This window comes from Vulpes lagopus, chromosome 1, assembly GCF_018345385.1.
Source record: "Vulpes lagopus strain Blue_001 chromosome 1, ASM1834538v1, whole genome shotgun sequence".
NCBI lineage: Eukaryota > Metazoa > Chordata > Mammalia > Carnivora > Canidae > Vulpes > Vulpes lagopus.
In genome coordinates, this window is record NC_054824.1 from 175253943 (window position 1) to 175272840 (window position 18898).

General features: G+C 38.9%; 1 protein-coding gene across 1 annotated transcript in view; it reads left to right on the forward strand.

Annotated features, from left to right (window-relative positions):
• Positions 1-9: 9 nt before the first annotated feature.
• NSL1 (NSL1 component of MIS12 kinetochore complex) overlaps positions 10-18898 on the forward strand; it is a 36209-nt gene continuing 17320 nt past the window's right edge. The window contains 4 exon segments of the mRNA XM_041723751.1: positions 10-274; positions 4333-4408; positions 9542-9672; positions 11995-12049. Coding sequence (XP_041579685.1) covers positions 41-274; positions 4333-4408; positions 9542-9672; positions 11995-12049 — 496 coding nt within the window. The 5' untranslated portion in view covers positions 10-40.

Genomic DNA, 18898 nt, shown 5'->3' on the forward strand with positions numbered 1-18898 from the left:
TCCGCTCCCAGAGTTCCCGCCCGCGGTTCAAACTGGAAAGATGGCGGGGGCTCCCGTGTCGGGGGTCTCTTCCCGTCCGCGGGACGTGGAGAGAGAGGCGCGGCCGGACGACGGGGCGTCGGTCGCCGCCAGCTCCCGGGAGGACTGCCGGGTGCGCTGCACGTCGAAGCGGGCCGTGACGGAAATGGTAGAACTGTGCGGCCGCTTCGTGGACAAGCTCGGGGACGCGCTGCCGGAGGAGATTCGGGGGCCTGCGCTGCGGGATGTGCAGTGGGTACGGGCGCGTAGCCGTCTCCGGCCTCGTCACCCCCTTCCCCCTGCGCCGGGCTCTGGGCTCACCGAGGCGGCCCGAGAAACGCGGGGGGAGGCGGAATAGCTGCCGCGGCGTCATCCGGGTCTTAGGAACGGCTCGGACCCGCGCCGGCCGGTGGGAACGGAGAGGGGCGAGCTGAGCCTGTAACCGGAAATTACGGGAAGGGGAAAAAAAAAAAAAGTGTAATTAATGTCATGCTTTATGGAGCCCGCCCTATCCAAGATGCCGTTTTAATTTGTGATGATAAAAAAAAAAAACAAAAAACGAACGCGGTCTTCTATGATTCTTCTGTTCGTGCTAAGCTGCTCGAACCTAGAGCCCATCTCCCTTGGGGCCGCCTTTTAAGACCTCGGGAACCTCAGAAAGTGGCTGGCTAGTGGCCCCCCTGCTGGGCAGGGCAGACGCAGACTCTAGCAGGAATTTTCCGGGAAAGGGTAATAATAATAATAATCCTGGAAGTCAGCCGGGCACCGCGCTAGCGGTTCGGTCTTTCCTTTTTGCCTGTTTTAGGGCTTCCTGTAAAGTCCGTGGGAACATTTTCCCTACAAGTCTAAAGTGGGTAAGGATGCTGTCTCGGTTAGTAACTTCACCGGCCCTCGTAACCTTTTCCCCCTTCCTTACTCACATCTTTTGCAAAGCTCTGAAGAAGCTAGGGTTTGTTTTGTTTTTGTTTTTTAAAGATTTTATTTATTTATTCATGGGAGACACACACACACACACAGAGGAACAGACACAGGCAGAGGGAGAAGCAGGCTCCATCCATGCAGGGAGCCCGACGTGGCACTCGATCCCGGGTCTCCAGGATCACGCCCTGGGCTGAAAGCGGTGCTAAACCGCTGAGCCATTTGGGCTGCCCTGTTTTGTTTTAAAGATTTTATTTATTTATTCACAAGAGACAGAGGGAGAAGCAGGCTCCATGCAGGGAGCCCGACGTGGGACTCGATCCCGGGTCTCTAGGATCACGCCCTGCGCAGGTGCCAAACCGCTGAGCCATCCAGGGATCCCCTCTTTTTTTTTTTTTTTTAGGAAAGACACAACATATTATTGAAGCATTGGTACCTGCCTTAAGGAAGCATACAATCTATGTGTAGGAAGAAAAAGTTTAAAAGCTCATAACGCAGCACGCTTGCGAGTGGGAATGACCGCAGGGCAAACAATAAAAATAAATCAAATGGAAGAAGAATAAACAAACAGCCCCTGGGTAGCGATTCTCTGTTCCCGTTTTGGATACAATAAGGCTGTTCCTGCCTTCGTGCAAGGAAAGGAAGGATAGAGACATACCTCAGGACATTATTAGTAGTTCTTGGGGGAAAAGACTTTTTGCGTAAAGGATTTTAGTATTTCCCTCTTTCTGGGCAGCCCCGGTGGCGCAGTGTTTTGGCGCCGCCTTCTGCCCAGGGCCTGATCTTGGACACCCGGGATCAAGTCCCTCATCGGGCTCCCTGCGTGGTGCCTGCTTCTCCCTCTGCCTGTGTCTCTGCCTCTCTCTCCCTCCCTGTGTCTCTATGAATAAATAAATAAAATCTTAAAAAAAAAATCTGTCTAGTATTTCCCCCTTTCTAGGAAGTACTGACCTACTTAGAACATTACAGAAAAAGAGGAGCTTGGCTTAACCTGTTATACCTTATCTAATGAATGATAAAGTGAATTAGAAGATAAAGGTTTGAAGGCTTAAACTACCAGGGAATTCATTTGTGTTTTATATTAAAAGCAGATAAAAGGCAGAGGCTTTAATTAGGTTAAAGCCTAATTTATGTCTCTTAATCTGAAACCGCATAATATGATAATGGATATTCTTAAAAGGTGGTATTGATATGATTGTGTAATGAATGTTATTACACTTTGTATTCTGAGATAATTCGTAAATGTCCTTATATAAAGTAAGGATTTTATTTTATAAAATCTTTAAAGTATAGAGTGCATAACTTAACTCATTATCATTCATGATTTGATTTATGCTCTTCTACAAACCTTACAAAGTACGTTCTTGTAAAAAAAAAAAAAAACAGCATAAAGCAAAAGTGAATTCCTCTCCCCCATCCCTCTTCCTTTTGGAAATAACTTACTGTTTTGGAAGGCCCATGGAGGGTGTAATATATATATATATTTTTTTTTAAAGATTTTATTTTATTTATTCATGAGAGACAGCCTGATGCGGGACTTGATTTCCAGACCTGGGACTTGGTTCTGGGACCCAGGATCATGCCCTGAGCAGAAAGTAGAAAAGTTCAACTGCTGAGCCACCTGGTATCCCTTTTATATTCTTTTTTTATGGCTTTTTTGTTGTTTTAGTTTTTTGTTTATTTTTTGCGTTAAGAGTGTTAAACTGATTTAGCAATCAACCCCCCCCCCCAAATCTGTCAACTATTATTTGTCAGTTTTTTTTTTTTTTTTTAAAGATTATTTATTGGGCAGCTGCGGTGGCACAGCGGTTTAGTGCCGCCTGCAGCCCGGGGCATGATCCTGGAGACCCTGGATCGAGTCCCACATCGGGCTCCCTGCATGGAGCCTGCTTCTCCCTCTGCCTGTGTCTGTTCCTCTCTCTCTCTCTCTCTCTCTCTCTCTCTCGCTCTGCATCTCTATGAATAAAAAAAATAAAAAAAAAAAAAAAGGAAATCTTAAAAAAAAAGATTATTTATTTATTTATTTATTTATTTATTTATTTATTTATTCATGAGAGACACAGAGGAGAGAGAAAGAGGTGGAGACACAGGCAGAGGTAGAAACAGGCTCCATGCACGGAGCCCGACATGGGACTCGATCCTGGGACTCCAGGATCAGGCCCTGGGCTGAAGGCAGACGCTTTAACTGCTGAGCCACCCAAGGATCCCAGTTTTTGTTTTTTTTTTTAAGATTTTATTTATTTATTCATGAGAGACAGAGAGAGAGAGGCAGAGACATAGGCAGAGGGAGAAGCAGAGGGAAAGGCAAGCTCCTCGTAGGGATCCCAGTGTGGGACACAATCCTGGACCCCGGGATCATGACCTGAGCCAAAGGCAGATGCTCAACTGCTGAACCAGCCAGACATGCCATCCTTTTTATGTTTTATGAAAATGGTTCTTGAGGATGCATTGCTAGAAGTGTAATTGTTGTGCAATAGGTTTTAAATTTTAAATGTATATTTAAAATTTTAATGGTACTACCAATTCCTTTAGTTCTTATTTTTTAATGTATTAAAAATTGACTAGTACAGTGGACACCCATGTATCTATCACCAAATTTAACAGTTATCAAAAATGTTACATTTCCTATTTTATTATTTTTTTTAAGGTGGGCTCCATGCCTAAGATGGATCTTGAATTCATAACCTTGATAACAAGAGTTGCATGCTCTACTAAGTAGCCAGGTGTCCCTTTACGCTATTTTATTTTTTTGAAGATTTTATTTATTTGTTCATGAGAGACACACAAAGAGAGAGGCAGAGACACAGGCAGAGGGAGAAGCAGGCTCCATGCAGGGAGCCCGATGTGGGACTCGATCCCAGGTCTCCAGGATCACGCCCTGGGCTGAAGGTGGTGCTAAACCACTGAGCCGCTGGGGCTTCCCTACACTTTCTATTTTAAAACAAACTCCTGGTCTCATGCCATTTCTTTTCTATCTATCTCAGTGAACATCTCTAAAAAATACAATCCTTTACGCAGTAGAAATTAATTTTACTTTGTTTTAAGCATTTTTTCCCCTTAACACTGATGCTCTTTCAGCAGCCTGTGTAGTACTTGTTCCCTTCAGATTCAGCTGAGCTCAACTTTGTTAGATTGTATTTTTTTTTCTTTTTAAGAAGTATATAAATTTTGCATCAAATTTTCTCATAGGTAGCATAATGGTTATCAAAGCTAATATGTAGGTTGAGTCAGTAATTGAAATGGAATCTTCATTGAGAAGAATAGACTTATAAGCTAGTTTAGTTTACTTTTCTTAATATTTTCTGTTACAAATTTGAAGTTCATATTTTGCCAAAATGTTTTAATTCAATCTTTAAGGTTATTTTTAGTGACTTGAGTATTATGAATTTATTTCAGACTTTTGAATCAGCTGTGCAAGAGAATGTCAGCATTAATGGGCAAGCATGGCAGGAAGCTTCAGATAGTTTAATAGGTATGTTATTTAACTTTTTCCTTTCATTAATTTGAGTTATTTTTGTGGCTAATTTTATTTTAAATGCTAATTTTTTAGAATTTATTTTTTTGCTTTTTTAAAGATTTTATTTATTTGAGAGAGAGAGTGAGTGAGAGAGAAGGAGGGGGAGGCAGAAGCAGACTCCCTGCTGAGCAGGGAGCCCAAAGCAGGGCTCTATCCTGGGACTCCAGCGTCATGACTTGAGCCAAAGGCAGGTGCTTAACGGACTGAGCCACCTGGGCATCCCTTGAATGCTAATTTTTAATCCCCATCTTCAGTGTCCCTTCTGTTAAAATTTTTCTTTCTTTGGGGGGAAAAAGGAAACAAATCTAGAAGACTATTCAAGTCATAATCTGAGGCAAACTACACAGTAGGTACCTTGATTTTTTTATTTGTGCTGTCTGGCATTCTCCACAAGACTTTGATCTGATTAATCTTTGAAAGTACCCTTGTCAGTAGGTTACTGGAAAATACTGTACAGCTGTCTCCTGATGATGAAACAGGCCCAGAGTATTTCTATGATTAATACCTTATAAGTCAAATTATAGTTTTACAAGTGATCCTTAGAGTAGATAATGAAGTACCCTTAGAGGTATGAAGTTAAATGCTAAGAGTACCATGTAAAGGATGAGGTAAATATATAGAGAAACCTTATAATCAAAGCATACTTGATTATACCCTAATATGTTGACATATCTAAAGAAATCAAAGTTTTGTTTTGTTTTAAAGATTTTATTTATTCATGAGAGAGAGAGAGGTAGAGACAAATAGGGAGAAGCAGCTCCCCTTCAGGGAGCCCAATGTGGGACTGCATCCTGGACCCTGGGATTACGCCCTGAGCCCAAAGCAGACGTTCAACTGCTGAGCCACCCAGGCATCCCAGAAATCAAAGTTTTAATGGAAAGAAAATAGTCAGTGGTCAGTATAAGAAGGAAAAAAGTTAGGAAAAAAAGAATGATCTGTGTGAGAAGGGGCAGAAGTCCCCAGCAAAGTCTAGGGGATGGCTACCCTGATAAGGAGTCAGTGTCTTATCTTTACCCGTAGTGATATTACAGTCTGACCAGCAGACCTTTGTGTCCCAGCTTGATATTACCTGCTATCCAGTTATACCTTGAGCCGATTCCAGGCACATCAAGTAACCCTCTGTGGTTATGATTTTTCTTCTCAACATTAAGATAATACTTTGCCCAGAAAACTTCACTGTCTAATCCTTGCGATTATTATAGTTATCTCATCAAAGTCACCAAAATTTACATTCTGATTTATATATTGAAACGGTAAAAGCAATAACATTAATTTCCCAAACATCAGAATGATTGCCAATTTGCAAGAGAGGGGGAGTTTATCACAGTCATCTAAGAGTATTTTTAAACTACACAGCCTTTCCTGTGTCTTTATTTGACTCTTGTTCTGTGAAGTCACTTTGGAATTACTTTATTGTTTGCTCCAGGCTGCCTTTAGTAATATGATTCATCAATTTATAGATTAAGATATGTGTGTTCTAATACAGCCTGGGTGGAATATGGTTAGTCTTTGTCCCTTTTTCTCCTTATAACTGTGAGGGGAAATAGTTGAGAATACTAAAATTTTACCTTCCTTCACAGGCACTTGATAATGCCAGGCACTATACCAAGTTTTAGGACATAGATGAAAACACATGGTCCTTACTATTTAGGAACTCATTGTTAATGGAAGTAAATGAACAAGGAATTACTACTGTTTGGAGAGGGGGAGAAGACCAAACAGAGTAGATGGTAGTTAAATGCATTTCATAAATGGTAGCATGCTAGATAAAAAGGAGGAAGGAGGGATCCCTGGGTGGCTCAGTGGTTTGGCACCTGCCTTTGGCCCAGGGCGCGATCCTGGAGTCCTGGGATCAAGTCCCATGTCAGGCTCCCGGCATGGAGCCTGCTTCTCCCTCCTCCTGTGTCTCTGCCTCTCTCTCTCTCTCTCTCTCTCTCTCTCTCTCTCACACACACACTGTCTATCATAAGTAAATAAATAAATCTTTAAAAAAAAATGCCAAAAAAAAAAAAAAAAAGAAGGAAGGACACTCGAAGCAGAGAGAAGAGAGGTGCAAATGCACAAAGGAATGATATATTTGGAAAATGTCAGAACTGAATTGGGAAAACTAATGGCAGGTGTGGCCAGAGATAAGTTGGGGCCAGATTACAAAGAGCCTGAGAGTTTGCTAAGGAATTTGTACTTTATCCTTTTGGCAATGGGGAACCAGTGGTAATTTTTTTTAAAGATTATATTTATTTATTCATGAGAGACAGAGAGAAGCAGAAACACAGGCAGAGGGAGAAGCAGGCTCCATGCAGGGAGCCTAATGTGGCACTCGATCCTGGACCCCGGGATCACGCCATGAGCCAAAGACAGATGCCCAACTGCTGAGCCACTCAGGCGTCCCACCAGTGGTAATTTCTAAAGTAGAATTTATATGAGAAGCTTTGTGTTTTAGAAAGTTCACTGCTGGCTGTGTTAGGGGATGGATTGGAGAGGGGAGAAATTCAAGGCAGGCTGATCTTAGGGAAGTTACTGTGATAGTACAGTAAGAGATGGTAAAGACCTGCCCTAAGACAATAGGAAAGAGAAAACGGTTCAGTAAATAGGATTAAAAGGGTTTGTATCTCATCTAATGCATAGAAGCAATAAGTAATCTTCACAAGGGTAGAGGTTGTCTGTTTTGTTCACTGGGATCATTGTAGAAATGAGTGAAAACATGAAAGAATGAATATACAAGTGAAACAACTTTTTCCCTTCCTATGTAACTACTCTGAAGGGACTTGATTTCAGGCTTGACCAGGTACATTTAAGAATCAAAGTGTAGGGCAGCCCAGGTGGCTTGGCAGTTTAGCACCACCTTTGGCCCAGGGTATGATCCTGAAGACTTGGGATCAGGTCCCACATCGGGTTCCCTGCATGGAGCCTGCTTCTCCCTCTGTCGGTGTCTCTGCCTCTCTCTCTCTCTCTCTCTCTCTCTCTCTCTCTCTGTGTCTCATGAATAAATAAATAAAATCTTAAAAAAAAAAAAAAGAATCCAAGTGTAAGTTCCTCAAGACAGGGGCTATGTATTTGTTTTTCAATACTTAGCTTGGCACATAGTAGGTACATGGTAAACTTGTTAAATTGGTGACAAGATCTTCCCTGCTCAAATTGTTTATACATTTCAGATTTGTAGCTTTATCATTAGGTGGCGCTGAAAAACCATTTTTCTCCTACATAGAAGATTTAGCTAGAAGACTTTTTTTAAACTGTGAAATAGTACATTATTTCAGGCTAATGATTGAACTTTTTAAATGGATAAATTAAAATTTAGAAAGGGCTGCTCATCTAAATGAGTTTTCAAAGTAAGCAGTGACTATTTTTCTCATAATACTCTCAAAAGAGTTTATTTGGATTTAATATTTGCTACATGAATGAGAGATACTTGATGTACTTCATTAATCTTTACCCAGTATGTATATATATGCTAAAATGTATCAGCAATGTTTGAAAGTTTCCAAAAATATGTTTCACTGTTTCAGACTTTTTTTTTAAAGATTTTATTTATTTATTCATGAGACACAGAGAGGCAGGCTCCCTGTGGGGAGCCTGGTGCCGGACTGGATCCCAGGACTCCTGGGATCTCATAGACACTCAACCACTAAGCCACCCAGGTGCACCTGTTTCAGACTTCTTAATGAAGTTTCTACTCAATAAAATAGATACATTTCTAGCACAGACATTGACATAACAATGTGTGATGTGAGGCCAGTTAAGTCTTACGATCCTGGAGACCCGGGATCGAATCCCACGTCGGGCTCCCGGTGCATGGAGCCTGCTTCTCCCTCTGCCTGTGTCTCTGCCTCTCTCTCTCTCTGTGACTATCATAAATAAATAAAAATTAAAAAAAAAAAATAAAAAAATAAAAAAAAGATTTGTTTATTTATTTGAGAGAGAGTGTGTGCACACACCCACATGAGCAGGGGGAGGGGCAGAGGGAGGAGAGAATCCTCAAGTAGACTCCCTGTTGAGCACGGAGCCTCAAAGGGTTGGATTCCCCTGACCCTAAGATCATGATCTGAGCTGAAGTCAAGATCAAGATCTGAGCTTGACTGACTGAGTCACCCAGGCACCCCATTCTTTAGTATTTTTAATTATTTATTCTTAAAGATGATTTTCAAAATAAGGTTGATGTACCACCTGCATTCATTTCACCTGGGGTGCTTAATTTTGGGACTCCATTCCAGAGGCCTCTGTTGAATCAGAATTTCTGCACTTCTGACAAGTTCCCCATGTAAGTATTCTGCTGAAGTATGAGATTCACTATTTTCAAACAGGAAAGCAACAGATAAAATAGTTTTAGTTAAATCAAAGAAGTTGTACAGTCACCGTGTCTTTTACTTTTTCCTACTATTTATCCAGTTGTGTTTATTTCAGATTTAGCTTTTCTACTCTGCTACTGTTACAGCTTTGGTGCAGCACATAATCCAAAACATGTTAGAAAGTCTGACATTAAATACCCTTTACAGTCTAGTTCTTTTATATATTATCATGCTTCTTTCCTTACACTTCATCCTGCAGTCATTTAGAACTTTCAGCTTTGGAAAAGAGTTTCCCAGAACCTCTGTGATCTTGTAAATATGGTTTCCTCTGCCTAAAATGTTACTCCTTGTTATTTTTTGTCCCACCTTTTTTTAATCCCATGGATTTACATTTATATTTCAAGGCTTAGCTCAAATGTTGCTTTCTGTTTAAAGTTCCCTAAGCAGAGTTAGTGTTCCATTGTTCTGCATCTGACTGGCATTTAGTTCATAACTCAAATGCATATATCAAGTTGTGTTGCAATTGTTTATTCCAGGGAACTGTGAACTCTGAGAGAGCAGGGATCATGTTATATTCATCTTTGTATTTTTCTAATTTAGGCCTGGCTTCCCATAGGTGCTCAGTAATTGATTTTTCAATGACTAATAAATGAATTAATCACTAAGTGAGGGCATCCATTAACTTACCATATTTGTTTTTCTTAATTATTTTTTGTTTTCTTAATTTAGCTTATATATTTCTATACAGGCTAAAAGCAATGTGTTTTAAGAAATTTTTTGATATTGTTTTCTCTTGAAATAGATTCTGATATTAAAGTACTTGAAGATCAGTTTGATGAAATCATAGTGGATATAGCCACAAAACGTAAGCAGTATCCTAGAAAGATCCTTGAGTGCGTCATCAAAACCATAAAAGCAAAACAAGAAATTCTGGTAAGATGATTTATCTTTTTTTGTTGTCGTTGTTAAAGATTTTATTTATTCATGAGAGACACAGAGAGAGAGAGGCAGAGACAGGCAGAGGGAGAAGCAGGCTCCCTGCAGGGAGCCCCATGTGGGACTTGTTCCTGGAACTCCAGGATGACGCCCTGAGCCGAAGGTAGATGCTCAACTGTGAGCCACCCAGGCGTCCCATAAAGGTTCTCTTTTTAAGCAGACTCCCTGCTAAGCAGGGACCCTGACTTGGGGCTCAATCTCCCAATCCCTAAGGTTATGACCTAAGCTAAACCAAGAGTTGGACACCTAAGTGAGGTGCCAAGTGAGGTGCTAAGCAGGGACCCTGACTTGGGGCTCAATCTCCCAATCCCTAAGGTTATGACCTAAACTAAAACCAAGAGTTGGACACCTAAGTGAGGTGCCCCTATAAATTTACCTCTGAAGCCTTTTCTTTCTGTGTGTCATTTGTGTTTGGCACATTATTTGTATATGATTATATATTTTGGAAGTCCCCTTAGTTTAAATTGGTGATGAGGATTGAATACTTGTTCAGGGGGCATCTGGGTGGCTCCATCGGGTAAATGCCTGCCTTCGGCTCAGGTCATGATCCCGGGTTCCTGGAATCTAACCTGAGTCGGGCTCCCTGCTCAATGGGGAGCCTGCTTTTCCCTCTCCTTCTGTCCCCTCCTTATGCACACGTGTGCTCGCTCACTCACTCTCTCTCAAGTAAATAAATAAAATCGTTAAAAAAATGAATACCTGTTCAGAACACTGATTTGCTGTATGAACTGTGTGTAGTTTTACTCTAAAAATCATAATGGGTTGGGAGGTTTGCTGGGAATGATACTGCTTCTGGAGTGAGAAACCCATGTTGTTTTAAATTATGTTATATTCTTTGTGACTAATTTTTGAAATTAGCATGTTTTCACATATAAATCTCCCAGTTGCTTTTTTTGTCAGGAATCATTTTAGACAGTAAATGCTGTCTATGAGAAAAAAATATAAGCAGATATTTTTGCAGATTTTTTTTCTTCCAAAGTGTTTTCAAAGAAATGCCCTATTCTATCCTCCTACCCTCCCCCCCTTGCTTTTTAAAAATTTTGCAGGAAACACATTCAAAATGTATTTTTTTTTCTCTCCCTATTACCCCCTTCTTTCCTGGAAAAAACCTAATCGGTAATCAGTATTACATAAAAGAAAGTTGGCTGACCTAGGTAAGGTACTGCTGTGGAAGTTTAAAAAGATGCAAAATGGATGGATGATGGCAGTTCTTTTAGAAAATATTTTTTGTCTCCTGCTGGCTTTGGGCAGGAGTAAGGAGGAACGTTTTATTCTTTTTGCTGAAGTGTGGATCTTTTTCTAAGTCAGCCTTGCACAGGGGCCGTGTAACCTGCTCTGTATCGTATGTGCTGTGAAGCAAGCCCATGGATCCTTTGCCATAGTTCTGCTCTTAGAGTCTCAGTATATCACAGGGTGTGTAGGCTGCAGTGGGCAGACATGGTAGTGGCCACTTTGAAAAGGGAGTTTCTATAGGCTTTCTGAGTTCCAGACACTTGTCTTAAAGTGAACTTTTGAAAAATAATCTATTCATAATTTGGCAATTACGTTATACTTTAAACACAAAATTCAGTCTCTGTGCCTTTCATTTGATTGTTTGCTTTTCTTAGACTTTTTAATGGTGCTATTTCTTAGTGCATGTAGTAGATGGCAATACTATAAAAGGTATAATTCAGACTTAGTTTGATCTTTTCTTTTCCCCTTTTTTCCTATGTATTTCAGGATCTTTTCTTTTCTTTTTTTTTTTTAAGATTTTATTTAGGGCACCTGGGTGGCTCAATGGTTGAGTGTCTGCCTTTGGCTTGGGTCTTGATCCTGGGGTCCTTGGATTGAGTCCCGCATCAGGCTCCCTGTAGGGAGCCTGCTTCTCCCTCTGCCTGTGTCTCTGCCTTTCTCTGTGTCTCTCATGAATAAATAAATAAAATCTTTTTTTTTTTTTTTTACAAAAATAAAGATTTTATTTGAGAGAGAGGGTGTGAAAGAGAGCACAAGCGTGGGGATAAGTGAGGGACAGTGGGAGAGCGAGAAACAGACTCCTTGCTGAGCAAGGAGCTTGATGTGGGGCTCTATCCCAGAACCCTGAAGATGATGACCTAAGTCTCAGGCAGACACTTGCCAGCTGAGCCACCCAGTCACGTCCTCCTCCCCTTTTTTTTCTTTAAGAATGGTTCTACCAGCTAATAAGATATATATTAGCTGAAGGAAATATTTACATGAAAGATTGAATGAATAATTTAAATCTGTTTTAATTTATATGTTTAGAAGCAGTACTGCCCTGTTGTACATCCATTGGACCTAAAATATGACCCTGACCCAGGTGAGTCAATGCTCATTTGTGGTAAAAGTGAAACATTAGTTTGTAATTTTTATGAGTTCCTAAACTTTTTTAAAGGTGTCCGCATGAAGGGTATCTTCCCTTTGATGCTCTAACTTACTACCAGTCATCTGTGTTTTGCTCTTCTCTAGGATTATGAGACCTTGCTCTAATTGCACTGACTCAACAATTTCCAGGAGTAGGTCCTAGGAATCTGAACTTTTATACAGCTCTATCCTCAATTAGACTGTTACATTACCATCTTAATCTCAAACTTCTGTTATAGTACCCTCCCATTTCTAAGTGCTGTCCATTCTTTGTTTTACAGCCAAAGTTACATTATTAAAGCATTTACGGTGTCACTCTCTAGTGTGATAACTGTGATTAGTTTCTCATTGTTTACAAAATAAAACCCAGGGCAGCCCAGGTGGCTCAGTGGTTTAGCACCACCTTCAGTCCAGGGTGTGAATATGGAGACCTGGGATCGAGTCCCACATTGGGCTCCCTACATGGAGCCTGCTCGATCCCTCTGCCTGTGTCTCTGCCTCTCTATCTCTCTGTGTGTATGTCTTTCATGAATAAATAAATAAAAATTAAAAAAAAATAAAGTAAAACCCAATGAAAATATAATTTTAAACCTAAGAACACACATGCATACTTGATATACCTTTGAAATCCATTCTGTTTCCATTTAGATGCATCTTTTAAAATTCAGAGAAATGAAATTGATACAAATTTATGTAAATCCAGCAATAGAATTTACATTGCTAATGTGGGTCATATATATTTTTAAATGGCTCTATTCTCACATTTGAAAATTTGTAACAGTTTTCCTAAGAGACCTTTTGGTGTTTTCCTTTGACACTCAAAAGTACTATTTCTTTCTTTTTAAGATTTTGTTTGTTTGTTTGTTTATTAGAGAGAGCATGCATGCATGCTTGTGCTAGCCAGAGGAGGAGCAAAGGGAGAGGGATAAGCAGATTCTGTGCTGATTGTGGAGCCCGATGTGGGGCTTGATTCCATGACTCCAAGATCATGACCTGAGCTGAAATCCAGAGTCAGATGCTCAACCAATTGAGCCACCCAGGCGCCACGTCCCCTTTTTAAAAAGTATTATTTCTGAACTATTAGAAAAACAGTTAAAACATTGATTTATTTTTTTGGGCTATTTAAACTTACGGTTTTGAGTACTTTATCTTTGTCAAATTGTGTACTACTTTCTAACATGTCCTCTGCCCCTCCTAAATCTCCCAAAGCCAATGGGGATAAACCAAGAGGGGGATGTACAAGCATATAGATACTCAGAAATTTGTTAAAATCACAGCATTCACCCTTTTGACAAATAAAAATTGACTTAGGACCTAATGCTCAATTGTTGTGACTCACTAAAAAAGGGAGAGTTGCCAAAATGCAGTAATTGATACACTTGTTTTGATTTTGAACAACCTAAAGAAAATAATTGAAACTTGTGGTACCATAATTACCCAAGTATTACTTTTTTTGTTTTTAAGCAAACTCTGCACCCAATGTAGGGCTCCAACTCATAATCCAGAGATCAAGAGTCACATGCTCTACAACTGAGCCAGCCAGATGCCCCCCCCCCCTCAAGAATTATATTTTGATATAGTTAATTATCCACTAAAAATACTTGTAATCTTTTGATCTTAGGAGGGAAATGATCTTTACTTACATGATTATATTTCTACCATTCCAGTTATGTAGTAATTGTGGAAAAATCCTCTGTATCATATGATTCTGACTTCACAATTAAAGGAATAGTTAGAAACTATCTTTTGGATAAATTTTGAGATTTTTTTTTTGAAGATTTTATTTATTTATTCATGAGAGACACAGAGAGAGAGAGAGAGACAGAGGCAGAGGGAGAAGCAGGCTCCATGCAGGGAGCCTGACATGGGATTCAATCCTGGGTCTCCAGGATCACACCCTGGGCTGGAGGCAGCGCTAAACTGCTGAGCCACCCGGGCGTCCCAAATTTTGAGATTTTGTTGTTATACATTATCATAATGTTTATAAACTTAGAATAGCATCAGTTCTTTTTTTTTTTTTTTTTTTATTCATGAGAGACACAGAGAGAGAAAGAGGCAGAAACACAGGCAGAGAGAGAAGCAGGCTCCATGCAGGGAGCCGGATGTGGGACTTGATCCTGAGACCCCAGGATCAGGCCCTGGGCCAAAGGCAGGCGCTTAACCGCTGAGCCACCCAGGCGCCCCTAATCTTATTATCCTATCTTATTTACGGTGGCATACCTTATAATACTGCATAGCTTACAATACATCTAACTGGTAAAATCATACAAAATTAATTAAAATGGCTTGGGAAAGTGGCATAAATTTGTATAGAACCTAAAAGTTTGAATAAGCTGCATGGGAAAATTTTTGTGGGAACTTCTGGCAAATTTTTTCTTTTTGTTATTAGAATATTAAGTAATGTCAGATTTATTTGAAGGCTGACATTTTCAATGTCTGTCTAGTTTTCAAGAAGCAATACTTAGGCATTTTGTATAACGTTGATTTGGCAGTTATGTTAGGAACTTCTGGGTATACAGAGAAAAAGCAGACAGATTCTTCCCTTAAAGAGCTTATGTTTGAGTAAAAGAAATAAGAGATAACCATAAAACAATTCTTTCATACTTTCTAATTGGTTATTTTCCCAGTTTTCCCTGAGTAAATAGCACATTCATCTACATTATTGCTTTAGTTAGAAGTCAACCTTGATCCTCTCCTCCCCTGTAGTCCTCATATCCATACAAATTATTCATTTGAAATATAATCCCACATTCATCTGTTTCTCCTATTCATTTCTCCACATTCATCCTATTATCACTTTTGATCTAAGTCATCATCACTTTAGCCTGGGTTTCTACACATGCTTTCTAGAAGGTCTTCCTGTTTCACTCTTGTTCTTTCCCATTATATATATATACATATATATGTGTATATATGTAGGGCAGAGTTGATTTTTTTTAAATGCTGAAATAATAAGTAAGTAAATAAATAATTCTTTAAAAAAATAAATGCTGAAATATCCCAAACATAGAAAATATAGAGTATAACATAATGAACATCTTTGTTGCTACCACTCATATTTAAAGGCTATTCATTCACATTTTGCCAAATTTGTTTCAAACCTTTTCAGGAACTAAAAGCTATAGATGCATTTAAAACTTCTTTGTACTCCTTCACTGTCCTATTCTGTTCCCTCCTACTTCACAAGGAATCACTATCTTCAAGCTAAGTGGATCCTTACTGTCCATGTTATTATGCTTTTACTTTATAGGTTATGTAAACATAAGTAATGTATGGCATTTGTTTTTAAATTTTTATATAAATTGTATCATACTGATCATATTCTGCAACCTTTTCCATGTTGACATTGTATGTACACAAAGCTTTGAATTCATTGAGCTAATATATAGTAAGTATTTCAGAGTATGAACACATCACTGCTTAGCCATTCCTCTATTGAGAAACACTTAGATTTTTTCTTTTTCTGCTGTTAAAAATAGTATTACAATGAACATCCTTATAGCTATTTCCTTGTATAGTGTAAACATGCCATAGATACTCTGGAGTAGATTCCCAGAAGCAGAATTTCTAGGTCTTGAGGTTTTTGGTTTTTTTTTTTTTTTTTTTAAGGTTTTATATATTTATTCATGAGAGACACACAGAGAAAGGCAGAGACAGAAGGAGAAGGAGGAGACAGAGACAGAAGGAGGCAGAAGGAGAAGCAGGCTCCATGCAGGAAGCCCAATGTAGGACTCAACCCCAGGACTCTGGGATCATGACCTGAGCGAAAGGCAGATACTCAACTGCTCAGCCACCCAGGTGTCCCATGAGGTTTATTTTTATTCAGCTTCATTACACTTGAACTTTACTATTCATCCAAAGTAGTTGTATCAGTGTACATTCCCATCAGCAGTGTTTAGAAGTTCTTGCTTTCCCACATTTTCCCAACAATTATTACTGTCAGACTTTATATATATATATAAACACATACACATTTATTTTTACTTTTGCCAATTTGATAGGCATACAGTTGTATTTAAAGGTTGAATAGGGATGCCTGGGTTTCTTCTCTGATACGCCTATATATATTCTTCACCCATTTTTCTGTTGGTTTGTTTGAACTTTTCTTATTTACTTCTAAGAGTTATACATATGGGCACATATCCATGCACACATGTACACACACACATATTTGGATATTAATCCTTTGGTTATAAGCACTGTAAATACTTGCTCTCAATTTTTGGCTTGTCTTTTAGCTTTATAATAATCATAAATTTTAATGTAGTCAGATTTACTGTTTTTTCCTTATAATTTTTTTTAAATGATTTTATTTATTTATTCATAAGAGACATAGAGAGAGAGAGGCAGAGACATAGGCAGAGGGAGAAGCAGGCTCCATGTATGGAGCCCAATGTGGGACTCGATCCTGGGACTCCAGGATCACTCCCTGAGCTTAAGGCAGACACCCAACTGCTGAGCCACCCAGGTGTCCCTAATTTGTTCTTTCAATGTCTTTAAGAACTCTTCTACCCAAGTAACATAAAGGTCTTTGATATTTCAAATCAAACTTCAATAAAACAAATATATAGACAAAAAAATGAAAGATCTTTGATATTTATAGAGTTTTGATTATCAAGTTTAGGTCCTAAATCCATCTGAATTTTTTTTTTCATTTTATGAGGAAGGAATCTAATGCTTGCCATACTGATAGCCAGTTGTCCTTGCATCACTGATTGAGCAGTAGTCCCATCTTTTGTCCACTGCTTTGTAATGTTACTCTTTAATATGCTAAGTTTCCATATATTTTGGGGTCTTTTTTTGGACTCCTTTTATTTCTATTGGTTGACGTGGCTGTCTCTGCACTTTTTATATTACTGTACTTTTCTAAGAAGTCTTGAAATCTTAGAGTTTCTTCAAAACTGTATTGCCTGTTCTTGGCCCTTTACTCTTTCATAGGCATTATTAGGATCAACTTCTTAAATTACATGAAAAAGTCTTTTGGGATTTGATTGGAATTGCCTTTCATTTATAGATTAATTTAGAAAGAAGTGCCATTTTTAACAGTGTAAGTCCTCCTATTTGTGAACCTATTATAATCTCATTTTGGTTTTTTCAAAATGTCCTTCAGTTGTGTTTTATAAACACATATACTAAAGATGATTGTAAGAGTGCTGCCCACTTGTTTCTCTAGAACAGTATTGTTTAAGGGAATGGATATGATAGGCATTCTATAATGACGTGGAGAAGTATTTAAGAACATGTAATAAAGATAGTTCTCTTTTTTTTTTAAAAAAAGATTTTATTTATTTATGATAGAGAGAGAGAGAGAGAGGCAGAGACACAGGCAGAGGGAGAGGCAGGCTTCATGCGGGGAGCCGGACGTGGGACTTGATCCCAGGGCTCCAGGATCGTGCCCTGAGCTAAAGGCAGGCGCTAAACCACTGAGCCACCCAGGGATCCCCTAAAGATAGTAAGAAAAAAAGTGTTTTACAAATTTCTTTATATAGGTTTTACACATCTTTTATTTGTTCCTAGATACCTTTTTGTAGCTACTGTAAATGGTAGCATTTTGGGATTACACATTATAATTGAATATTGTTAATGTTTAAGAACACCATTGATTTTATTTGCTGAGCTCTTTTTTAGTTCTAATGGTTTATATAGTTTCAGTTAGATTTTTTAAAATGTAGATAATCGTATCATTTGCAAGATTGATGGGTTTTTATCCTTTTCCTAACTTTACACATCTTTTTTTGTCTTACTACATTGATTAGAATCTTTAGTATAATGATGACTAGTAGTAGTCTTGGGGGTCATTTTTTTAAATTATGAATAAGTGTTTAATTTTATCGAATACTTCTTTTGCACAAACTGAGATCATGTATTTGTTAACCAACTTTGTTGTGGAATAATTTACATAAAATACATCCATTTTATGCATACAAATTGAGTTTTGACAAATGTATACAACTATGTAACCATCACCAAAATTCAGATATGGAGCCTTTTCTATCATTTTTAAAATTCCTTGTTGCTCTTAGTTCATAAGCTTTGTTGTCTCTAACTCCATTAATATGGTGAATAAACATTGACAGATTTTTCTGTTACCTTTGCATTCATAGAGAAAACCCCACTTTTTTTCATGCACTGTGGAATTAAGTTTACCTATACTTTATTCTTATACTTTGTTTAGTATATTTACCTCTAGTTTAGTTGCATCTGTAGTCACACACACAGAAATGTACATGTGGTGTTTTAAAACATGCCGACCTTTTCTAATTTTAGCATCAAGATTTTACTGCCCTCATAAAACAGTGTGAAGATAGAGGTATTTGTTCTTTGAAGAGTTGATAAGACTCATCTATAAAAGTGTCTGAGCCTAGAGGGTGGTTAAGGTGTTATCTGACTTAGCCTTTAGCTAGCTATTCTAATCCTAGTACACTTTTTATTTTTAAGATTTTATTTATGCATTCATGAGACACACAGAGAGAGAGGCAGAGACACAGGCAGAGGGAGAAGCAGGCTCCATGCAGAGAGCCTGACGGTGGGACTCGATCCCAGGTCTCCAGGATCATGCCCTAGACCGAAGGTGCTGCTAAATTGCTGAGCCACCTGGGCTGCCCTAATCCTAGTACACTTAATGTTTATTTATTTCCATTTTGTTTGTTTCTTTTTTTTTTAAGATTTTATTTATTTTTAAAGGATTTTATTTATTTATTCATGAGAGATAGAGAGAGAGGGGCAGAGACAAAGGCAGAGAGTGAAGCAGGCTCCATGCAGGGAGCCGATGTGGGACTTGATCCCAGGGCTCCAGGATCACACC